Here is a 12,193-nt window from a genome sequence, read left to right on the forward strand (position 1 = left end):
AGAGAGAAGTTTGTAGCAATACACTCTCACCTTAAGAAACAAGACAAATCTCAAATAAACAACCCAACCTTACACCTAAAGCAACTAGAGAGAGAACAAACAAAACCCAAAGTGAGAAGGAAAGAAATTATAAAGATCAGAGCAGAAATAAAAAATATAGAGACAAAGAAAATGATAGAAAAGAACAACGAAACTAAAATCTGGTTCTCTGGAAAGATAAACAAAACAAAACTGATAAACCTTTAGCCAGACTCATCAAGAAAAAAGGGAGAGAGCTCAAATCAATCAAATTAGAAATGAAAAGAAGTTACAACTGACACCACAGAAATACAAAGGATCATAAGAGCGCACATCAAGCAACTATATGCCAATAAAATGGACAACCCAGAAGAAATGGACAAATTCTTAGAAAGGTACTATCTCCCAAAACTGAACCAGGAAGAAATAGAAAACATGAACAGATGAGTCACAAGTACTGAAACTGAAACTGATTTAAAAACTTCCAGCAAACAAAAGTCCAGGACCAGATGTCTTCACAAGCAAATTCTATCAGGCATTCAGAGAAGAGTTAACCATTTATCCTTCTGAAACTCTCCTGAAAAACTGCAGAGGAAGGACAACTCCCAAGCTCATTCCATGAAGCCACCATCACCCTGATCCCAAAACCACAAAAAGATACTAGAAAAACGAAAATTACAGCCCGATATCACTGAAGAACAACACGAATTCAAAAATCTTCAAGAAATACTAGCAAACTGAACCCAACACTACATTAAAAGGATTATATACCATGATCAAATGGGAGTTATGTCCACAGATGCTAGGACTTCTCAATATCTGCAAATCAGAGTGATACACCACATTAACAAATTGAAGAATAAAAATCTTACAATCACCTGAGTATATACAGAAAAAGCTTTTGATAAAATTCAACAATCATCTATGATAAAACTCTCCAGAAAGTGGGCTGAGAGGGCACCGACCTCAACATAATAAAGGCCATATATGACAAACCCACCGCTAACATTGTACTCACTGGTGAAAAGCTGAAAGCATTTCCTCTAAGATTAGGAAAAGACAAGGACGTCCACTCTCGTAACTTTTATTCAACAGTTTTTGAAGTCCTAGCCACAGCAATCAGAGAACAAGAAGAAATAAAAGGGATCCAAACTGGAAAAGAAGTAAAACTGTCACTCTTTGCAGATGACGTGATAATATATATAGAAAATACTAAAGATTCCACCAGAAAACTATCAGAGCTCATCAATGAGTTTGGCAAAGTTCCAGGACATAAAATTAATACAGAGAAATTTATATACTAGTACATTTCTATACACTAACAACAAAAGATCAGAAAGAGAAACTAAGGAAACAATCTCATTTACTATCGGATCAAAATGAATAAAATAGGAATAAACCTACTAAAGAAGCAAAAGATCTGTGCTCTAAAAACTATAAGATGTTGATGAAAAAAATCAAAGATGACACAAACAGAGGGAAAGATACATCACGTTTTTGGATTTGGAGAATTAATTTTGACTATCCTATACAAGGCAATCTACAAATTCAATGCAATCCTTATCAAATTACCAATGCTTGTTCCCTCCACAAAACTAAAACAAAAATGTTTTAAAGTTGTATGGCAACACAAAAGACCCCAAATAACCAAAGTAATCCTGAGAAAGAAAAATGGAGCTGCAGGAATCAGGTTCCTAGACTTCAGACTCTTCTACAAAACTACAGTAATCAAAAGAGTATGGTATTGGCACAAAATCAGAAATATAGATCACTGGAATAGGCTAGAAAGCCTGGAAATAAATCCATGCACCAATGGTCAATTAACCTATCCACAAAGTATACAACAATATACAACAGAGAAAAGACAGTCTCTTCAACAGTGGTTCTTGGAAAACTGGATATTACTTGTAAAAGAATGAATTTAGAACATTCTCTAATACTGCATGCAAAAATAAATTCAAAATGGAGTAAAGACCTAAACTTAAGGTTGGACACTATAGAACTCTAAGAAGAGAATGTAGGTAGAATACTCTGATATTATAGCATAGCAACAACGTTTTTGGATCTATCTTTACAGTAATGAAAGTAAAAACAAAAATAAAAAAATGGAATCTAATTAAACTTAAGAGCTTTTGCACAGTAAAGGAAACTGTAAACAAAGCGAAAAGACAACCCACAGAATGGGGGAAAATATTTGCAAAGGAAGTGACTGACAAGGGATCAATCATCAAAATCTACAAACAGCTCATGTAGCTCAATTAAAAAACAACAACAACAAAACCTCAAACCACCCAATTAAAAAATGGGCAGAAGATCTAAATAGACCTTTCTTCAAAGAGGACAGATGGCCAAACAGCACATGAAAAGATGCTCAATATCACTAATTATTAGAGAAATGCAAATCAAAACTACAGTGAGGTATCCCCTCACAGCAGTCAGCATGGCTAGCATCAAAAAGTCTGTCAACAATGCTGGAGAGGGTGTGGAGAAAATAAAACCTTTGGTGGGAATGTAAATTGGTACAACTATTATGGAGAATAGAATGCATGTTCCCTAAAAAACTAAAAATTGAGCTAACGTACGATCCGGCAATCCTACTTCTGGCTGCATATCCAGAGAACCCATAATTCAAAAGATACATGCACCTCAGTGTTCACTGCAGAACTATTTACAATAGCCAAGACATAGAAGCAATCTAAAAGTCCCCTGACAGGGGAACGGATAAAGAAGATGTGGTACGCATATACAATGGAATGCTATTCAGCCATAACAAAGACCGCAATAACGCCATTTGCGGCAGGACTTAGAGATCATCAAACTAGGTAAGGTAAGTCAGAGAAAGACAAATATCATGTGCTATCCCTTACATATGGAATATAAAGATGATACAAATAAACTTATTTACAAAACAGAAACAGACTCACTGACTTCAAAAACGTACTCATGGTAACCAAAGGGGAAAGGTAGAGGAAAAGATAAATTAGGTGTTTGGGATTAACACATACAAAGCACTGTATGTAAAATCAACAAGGACCTATTGCCTAGCACAAGGAACTCTACTCAATATTCTATGATAACCTATATGGGAAAGGAATCTGACAAAGAATGGATATATGTATTTATAAAACTGAATCACTCCACTGTACAGCTGACTCTAACACATTGTAAATCAACTATGTGTTAGTTGCTCAGTCATGTCTGACTCTTTGTGACCCCGTGGACTGTAACCCGCCAGGTTCTTCTGTCCGTGGGATTCTCCAGGCAAGAATACTGGAGTAGGGTTGCCATTTCCTTCTCCAGGGGATCTTCCCAACCAAGGGACTGGGTCTCCAGCATTGCAGGCAGACTCTTTACTGTCTGAACCACGAGGGAAGCTCATCAACTATACCCCAATATAAAATGAAAATTAAATTAAAACAAAATATTGAAGAGTTAAAAAAAATGTATGTACAATTGCACTCTAAGATTTTTAGAAACTAAAGCAAAAGGGAAAATCCGTTATTTGATTTTCATTTTTCAACAGAAGGAAAGGAGAGGAAAAAGTTTGTTTAAATGGTTATTTTTCTCCATTGGCTTAAATGTCTCCCTTGTAAAATAAAGATATTAGGCAAATTATAAAAAAAAGAAAGTAAAAGAAAAAAAAAAAAGCTTCTTCATTCCCCAAACTAAAATCTACTTTTGGGGGTCAGTGAAACTATGCCCCAGAGAGTTTTGGGGATGTGAGCAACACTGTGTCACAACCAGGGCCAAACCAGCAGCGGTGCCCATGAGTTCTGACTCCCAGCCCAGTTCCCTGGCCACAGGGGCACAGCTCTTTTTCTGGGCACCAAGAAGTGTCCTGGGCCAGGTGAGTGGCAGCGGGCCACTGTGGGGGCTTGGGGAGGGGTGCTCACCGGTCAGGGTCATCGCTGAAGAAGTAGTTGACCTCCCCAAAGGTGCCCACATCATTGTCTGTTGCCTGAAACGGTAAGAACAAGAAGTCATTACTGCCTGAACCAGCTGAGGCTCCCAGTGTCACCAGGAAATGTCCACAGTGAATCCATGCTTTCCCCAGATGGTTCCTCAGGCTCAGGCAGAACTTTCTAGAGCCATGTGGTTTAATAAGGTTTTCAGTATCACAAATGGAGATTTAATACTGGAGTGCTCAGTTCCAGAGGATCGGTCTTCTCCCTAGATGTCTAACTTTGGGAAACCACCCTTCTGGACTCATGTCAAACATTCTCTGCAGATGCTCACAGGGCTTGGACCTGTGGAGAGAGACCCTGGACCAGAGGCGTGGGGTCACAACTTGTAGGTTAGCAAAATATCTCAGAAGGGATGGTGGGTTCAACCATCTGGTGGCTTCCTTCAGCGACTCTCCTCCAGCCACCCAAACCTCCAAGGCAGACATGCTACCCAGAGGGGGAGGCCCTGTGGGGAGATTTCTGGTGTTCCCCCTTCTTGAACCCTGGGAATAATCCACTGCATGCATTGGGCAGACTGTCATCTGGCTGGCAACCTCTTCTGCCGGAAGCAGTCTGCCGCCCGACCCCCCAGCCATCTTCTTTGGTGTCTGTCTCTGCTCGAACAAGTGGTCTGAGTAGGGGCTGCTCTGCCTATGACCTCAGGGAGTGGTCCTTGACCACAGCTGGGGCCTATCAGAATCCTTCCCTGGGATTCTTATTGCTGCTGGGGATAAGAACGGTCCTCTGGGGGCAGTGAAGCTGGAACGACGGTGAACTGGGAGCTGCTGGATGTGAGAGGATGAAAAGAAGGGCTGATCCTGGTAGTTCTAGAGTTCTGAATCTGACACCCCTTCCCACCTCAGTTTGGTTTGTGAGCCCAAGAAGATCTGTTTTATCCAGGCTGGTCCACGTTGGATTTCTGTCACTGACAGTCAAGAGAGACTAGAGGGAGAGCGACCTGCCTTATGCCTAACAATGATGGCAATAATGGTGACCGCTGCCAGCCTACAATGCTATCAAGCACTTTATATTGTCAAGGGCCACCCATGTTTATTACTACTCATTTTATCCTCACAACCATCACAACATGAGGAAAAAGATACACATTTCTACCCATCACATAGATTGTAAAACTGAGGCCCAGACCACAGTGAGGTCCAGTGTAACCCTGTCACCACTCTAGGTCATCAGGAGGCTCAAGCATAGCTGGGCAGTAGCTGGGATTCCCTACTCTGAGTCCAGGGTTCCTTTCTTTGGGCCACCTGACCCTCACCATCCCCTCCCTTCTCAGGATGAGGGTAGTTACAGTGGAGGTTTGGCTTTCGTGGCTGGGATTTCTGGGCTTCTGCATCGCCCCTGGTGTGGTCACATCCACAGTGCAGGCTAAGTGACACCATTCAAGTGTTTATTCAGTAGTTCCTTAGTAAACATGTACTCCATACTAGGCACTGTGACCTCTGCTCCCTCCCAGGGCACTGCCCTAGAGCTGGGCAAACTGCTTCCTGACACCAGACACCAGAGAGAAAGGCCTTGGGCTGACCTTGGGGTCATCTGGTTTTCACTCACAGCATCTTGATAAGATCACAGTCGGATAAAGGTTCTGTTGCTAAAAATATGTTTCAATATATTTTATTGAATATATCAATTGAATATATTCAATATACTTATTTTTTAGTTCTGAGGTGTAATTAATGAAAATTATTTTATAACTTCATTACACATAAGTTATGATAATATGTTATAGTGTGGAAGTGTCAGTCACTCAATCATGTCTGACTCTTTGTGATCCCATGGATTATACCCTTCCAGGCCCCTCTGTCCCTGGAACTCTTCAGGCAAGAATACTGGAGTGGGTAGCCATTCCCTTCTCCAGGGGATCTTCCTGACCCAGGGATTGAACCCAGGTTTCCTGCATTGCAGGCAGATCCTTTACCATCTGAGCCATCAGGGCAGTCCTGATATTACATTGAGGCATAACTGACCATGGAAAAGATTCCCATTATTGAGTTAATTACCTATAACCTTACAGATTCCCTTTTTTCCCCCTGTTTGGTGAGAACACTTAAATTCTACTCTCTCAGCAAATTTCGATTGTACAACACACTGTTATCTACTACAGCCACCACGTTATACATTAGATCCTCAGACCTTACTCATCTTAAAACTGAACGTTTGTACCCATTTACCAGTATCTCCCTATTTCCCTCTCACTCAATACCTTGGTACTAAATATTTTTTGAGATTCCTTTTACAATTCCTAGGTTCTGTGAAATCTGTTACTTCTGTGTGCTTTATGATAAACCTGCGTTTTCAAAAAAAATGCTCACTTGTGTTCAGTATGTTCAGTTCAGGAAGGCAGAGAAGTAAACGATATATTTCTATACCAAATGATTTCAATGGAAAAAAAAATGTTTATACTCAAAGGGTTAAAATCTTAGTTTTCTGGAAGACTTGGTTACCCAGACGGAAGCCATCTCCAGGGGTGGTGGGCAGCCTGCTTTGTAGGACGGCCTTCTGTACCCAATTTCCACATAGCGTCGCCACTGTGCTCAGCAGACTGTGGGCCTCTGTCCTCTCGCCGCCCTGGCCAGGCTCTGAGCACATCCCAGGTTCTCAGGGCACGCAAGGCAAGTAAGTGGAAACGTAAATGCCAAGCTATGCAACCCACCCTCCAACCCAAGACTGACTCCCGGGCAGACCCTCCCCTGTGCCTGAGACACTCGACAACCGCCTTTACCAGCTCCTTGAACTTGTCATGTATTTTATCTTCATGATGACTCTATGTTGTTGCCATTCAGTCGCTCGGTCATGTCTGACTCTTTGCAACCCCACTGACTGCAGCACACCTGGTAGGTGCTATTATTAGTACTACCTCCAGTTTACAGATGGGGAAACTGAGGCACAGAAAGGGTAAACAGCTCATTCGAGGCTTCTTAGCTCAAAAAGTGGCAGAGTTAGGATTTGAACCCAGAATCAGCTTGCCACACCCTTCACCTCAATGTGTTCTTGCTTCTAAACCAGGAAGAGAACCTGTTCTCAGACGGAGAGGTGCCTGGTTATTCCAGGAGAGAGAACACAACCCCTCATCACCTATCATCTCTCCTTTCAGGGGCCAGAGAAACGGGGGAGGTGTCCATAAGCCCCTCCGGTTCCACCAACAATCAACCACCATGTATGGTATTATAGCTACAATAACTGTAGCCTGGTCTGGGAAGGAGATGACCAGATGCCATCAAGCCCCTTGGCGAGGGGTCAGTGTAATGTAGAGATGCTACTTCCAGGTCAGCATTAACAGCCGAGGTCATTGTGTGACCAGAGAGCAATCCCCTGGGGCTTCGGCATTCTCATTTATCAAAGGAAAGGCTCTCGGGAAGCAAGAGGGGCAGAGCCACGTCTGCCAGGCTCACCTCCCAGCCTAGATGGTGCCAGCACCCAGCAGGTGCTTCACAAATGCTTGGAAAACAAGTGAACCAATTATAGCAAGAAGGGAGCAGTGGAGAGATGGGGCAAAGGCGAGGAGAAGAGAGGATTCTAAGGAAAAGGGAGGGGCAAAGAGGAGAGGGAAAAGGAGCGGTGAGGCCCAGAGGTGTCAGCAGAGTGGGCATTTCCTGCTCCTGAAGGTCACATCAGGACCCTGGGGAGAGGCCCTTCACATCGCTGTGTCCTATGGAACTGCACTTGGCCTGCTAGAGCGGGGAGGGCCCCTGAGGACCCCCATCCAGTCCCCTTCACCCTGAGGCTCAGGGAAATTAGGTGATGAGCCCCTGGGTATAAGATGGGACTGTCTTCTGTCTCTAGGTTGACACTGGCCTCTACCACCCCTCCGAGTCCCCACTCCCTCCCCGAGTGGGCTGAGCACAGCCCTGGTTCCCACGGTGACCTCTTTCCCGGGGGGCCTCTTGCTGCCTGCCCAGGCCGCCGATGCTGACCAGGGAAGATTTGTGAGTCCTTTACTGCCACCGTCTAATGACCGTGTGAAATATGTATGCCTGGTGAAGAGGAGAGGGAGAACTTTCATTTTTCAAGTGCATGAAGCAGAATAATATGAAGACGAAAAGCTGCTTCTGTGCGCCTGCCAGGGTGGGAGCAGCCGGGACTGACACAGAGGGAGGGCCTGGCTGGGGTGCTCGGGCCAGGGCCAGGCTGTAGTGCGGCCAGTTAAAGGCCCTGTGCCCGGGACAAGGCAGCAAATTTGACCCACTAGGCAGCCCTGCTGGAGACCCTCCTCTACATTCATCCTTAGCCATGCTTTGCTGCCAGCTCTGGCCTCATCTCAGCTGGACCATGTGCAGCTCCCCAAGGTTGGGTCAGGGCTCCACCCTGCCAGAGACATTCCCAGCCCTGACTGCATGGAAGGCTGAAGCTGTGCTAGGGTCAGGTTGTGGGGCCTGGACATAAGGAGGGCTCAGGAAAGCTCGGATCTCTATCATCTGTAGCTATACCTGCATCCAGATACCCAACACACAGGTTAAGGTATACTATAAACTCAAAAAAGATTTTGAGCCCTGTGCCAGGCAGGCACACCAGGGGATACAGAAATAAGGTACAGACTTGTCTGTCAAGGGGAGGGAACGGGACACACAGAGGCAGATTTCAGGAATGGCAGACTGTTCCCAACAGCACATGTTTCAATGTGCCAAAGTCCAAAGTTCCAATGGCAGATTGTTTTATTTCTGACCACATCCATACATGGTAGGTGCTTAAATAGCCCTCGGATCCTATCTTTAACAAACAAGGAAAGAGACAGGATGATAAGGAACTTGCCCGAGATGTCACAGCTGCTAAGCAACGGAGCTGGCTTCCAAATCCCTGTGCTGAAAAACATTTAGCACCTTCTGGGAAAGGCCCTGGAAGCTCCATCCTGTGGAGGCCAGGGAGCAGCTTGGTCCTGCCTGCTCCGCCACCCGCCTGCAACCTGTCCCATGCAGGCAGGGCTCTGTCCCAGCCCCTTATTCCTGGTTACCGTACTTTTCACAACAACCTCCTTCCCAGACCGTGCTTCGTGCCTGAGCAACGGAAAGATCAACAGATGAATTAGGTGCCAGACAGTGACCACTGGCTCCCCTTTAAGAAGGTGGGTTTGAGGAGTGACCAGGGGCCAGTGCAGAGAGAACAAATGTCCTCCTCAGGCCATGAACACCCCCTCCTTCCTGCCACGTTCTAGGAACGCTCTGTCTCCCTAAAGGGTCACCCCCGGGATCTCGCAGGCCAGTCAGAGGGCTGCAAGGATGGGGGAAGGGGATGGCCAGGATGGGTGGCTCTCACATTGTACCTGGTGGCTCTAAGAAATGTGGAACCAGGGTTCCAGGTGGGCCCCTGAGCTGAGCTCCTGGTCCTCCCTCTGACACCTGTGTGACCCCGCTGCTATCCCACCTGGGCTAGAGTTTCACCCACAGTTACATACTAGCACATTCTGCCACTTGCCAAGATGCTCACAAGAGGCCCAGGGATAAGATGGCAAAACCTGGGGACCGTGGCATCAAGGCACAGTCCCGCTGGCCTTAGTGATTCTATATCCAGGTCTCCCTGATGCACCCAAAGCATCCTCCTGCCTGGTCAGCCATAACTGCTGTCCACACTCTGCGCCCCCGCTCAGAGCCCACCCCTAGAGCCCCCTCCCTTAGGGAGCTCCCTGTCTGCTCGCTGTTCTTGGCCTGAGAGCCCCTAGCTGGACTGGTTTGGGAACAGTCCGCCATTCCTGAAATCCACCTCTGTGTGTCCCCTTCCCTCCCCTTGACAGACAAGTCTGTACCTTATTTCTGTGTCCCCTGGTGTGCCTGGCACAGGGCTCAAAATCTTTGCCAAATTTAGTAAAGTCTGGGATTTTCATTGCCAGACACTGAGGGCTAGCTTGGCCTTCCTTCTGGGGGTGGGGCTAATGCTCCCCATCAGCAGAGCAGGGGCTCCTTGCGTGGCCCAGGAGGCAGGGCTGGGGTTCATAAAGCATCTCCAGTGAGTCTCCCACGCTCAGATCTCTTGTCCAAGCTGTGTACTGACCAAGCCCCAGAGGCAAGTGGGGTGGAGGCAAGCACTCCGTGAAGGGCCCTCGCAGTCAGCCTGCGGCACGTGCAGGGCAGGTGAGAAGGGCACGCTGGGTCTGGAGGGGCAGATGGGGGGGCACCTGGCACACCTCAGAAACAACCTCCACCAAGATGACGACCAGACTTGCGCTCAGTCACGTACTCGGTAAACACTTTCGGACATTTCCAGTGTGCCAGCTACCATGCCAGGCCTCATGCCACAGTCGTAAGTGTGACAACGCCCTTGCTGGAATGTGACTTACAATCAGAAAGTGGAGATAGACAATAATGGAGGAGAGAAATAGCTAAATAACAGACAGTGGCAAGAACGTTGGGGAAATACAGAAGATGGGCTAGCAGGTGACTGGGGTTGCTGGTTTAGATCGTTTTGTCTGTGAGAGGCTCCTTGGCAAAGTGGACTCGGGTCCACAGGGCAGTCATGGCTAGACACCGAGAAGCCCGGTAGATCCTGGTGAGAACTGCCCTCACTGAGGCCTGGAGGTGGCTCAGACTGTCTCTGCCTCCCCCAGCAGAAGCGTTTGCAGCCCAGGAAGACCACCGGCAGGTCAGCATCTGTCCCTGTGGTCCGTTCGAGGGAGACGGTGCGGCTGGGACTGGCTGCTGCCCAGGGCCTGATATATAAGGCATCTTCTCCAATTCTCCCCAACACTGGCATTACTAGCAAAACTAATTTCCTCATTTGGGCCTTTATAATTGCATCCAAGAGTGCTTATTTCTGTGATGGACAATGCCGGCAGAAGTGTAATTTTCTTCTGCTGACAAAAAGGAGAAAAAATAAATACATGGGGGGGAAATTCCAAAGGTTAAGACAAGGAGAACCTGCAGTGGGGGAAGAGCCATCCCCAGACGGGCCAGGCTGTGTCAGAAACATACAACTCTCCCCTGGCTCTAGGGTGGGGTGGGGGGCAAAGCACCCCCTGCCATTTCCCTTTGAGCACTTACTGTGTGTCAGGAGCTGTGCCTGGCATTTCCCGTGCTTTATTTCATCCTATCCTCCTCAGAGTCCTATGAGACCAGCACCAGTATTATTTCTGTCTCACAGATGGAAGGAACTGAGGCTCAGAAAGGTCGGTCAACTTGCCCAAGGTCAAACAGTACCAGGACATGAACCCAATACAGTCAACTGCAAGACAGGTGCTCTCAGCCACTCCCCTCCCCTGCACTCGTCCCCCGTTGGCAGGGCCAGGGAGAGGCGTCCTCCTGCATTTGAGAGCTCAGCCACGGGATCCAGTGGCTCCCACCAGGCCACTGTCCCCACCCTGGAGATGAGGCCCCCACAGGCAGTCTTTTCCTACAGAGGCTCTGCCTCCAGCCTCTGCCTGGAGTGGGTGGGCTCCAGCGATTCTGGTTGTACCCATCACAGAGGACACAGAGGCTTCTGGCGTGGTTTCCTCAGCCAAGACACCTGGCCCTTAAAGCAAGTCCCCTCGTCCATCTCGTCCCACCCAAGCTTAGTCTTGGTGTGTGCAGGTGGCTCCGGGCCTAGACTCGAGGCTGCCAGCTGCTAAAGACTGGGGCAGCCTGGTGGCTGTGGGCACCCTACTGATTTGCACAGGGCTTTTCCCTAGCGCCTTGGAGATGTAACTCTCCCTTCAAGTTGGATGGCAGGGCTCTATACTCAGCCCAGCTCCCTGCCCTCTGATGATCATCATAGCATCTCACCCCGACTCCCAGGGACCTGCCATGTCAACAGCGGTCAGGTCCTCTCGTCTCTTTCCCAAAGCTCCCTCCTGACCCAGCCTATTCTGACAGTGAGTAGACACCATCGCTCACCCTCTTCCATTCATTTGCCCTGGGCCAGGGGCCTCCCTTGCATGCTCTCTGCCTTGCTGATGCCATTTCCATGGGTCCCCAAACCATCCTGTCATCCCTCGTCATGGTGTTGCAGATGCCCATCCATTGATGCTGGGCCTTATGCCCCAACCTGACTCCTATCTGCTCAGGCCCCCTCGGGTCTGCCTCTAACTACTGCTCAGCAGAAGCTGCTGCACTCTGATACCCTGATCGCCTCCCTCGGGCAGATGCCCTTCTCGCTCATGTTTCTAAACACCCTCTGCCCTTCTTTATAGCTAGAAAGTCCTGCTCTTGTGTCTTCTCTCATCCATCCTATGCCGTCTTACTTTCCTCGACCTCACTGTCTCTTCTCTATACACACATGCACACACCCCTCGCCACACACCCTCTCTCTCT

The 12,193-nt window shown here is 47.4% G+C and overlaps 1 protein-coding gene across 1 annotated transcript in view; it reads right to left on the reverse strand.

Moving 5' to 3' along the window:
- Positions 1-12,193, reverse strand: part of CDH23 (cadherin related 23) — a 388,293-nt gene that overhangs the window by 147,686 nt on the left and 228,414 nt on the right. Inside the window, exon 14 of the mRNA XM_052640480.1 lies at positions 3,912-3,976. Within this exon, the coding sequence (XP_052496440.1) occupies positions 3,912-3,976 (65 nt within the window). The remainder of the gene's footprint in view (positions 1-3,911; positions 3,977-12,193) is intronic.

Source organism: Budorcas taxicolor, chromosome 5 (genome assembly GCF_023091745.1).
Source record: "Budorcas taxicolor isolate Tak-1 chromosome 5, Takin1.1, whole genome shotgun sequence".
In the NCBI taxonomy this organism is placed as follows: Eukaryota; Metazoa; Chordata; class Mammalia; order Artiodactyla; family Bovidae; genus Budorcas; species Budorcas taxicolor.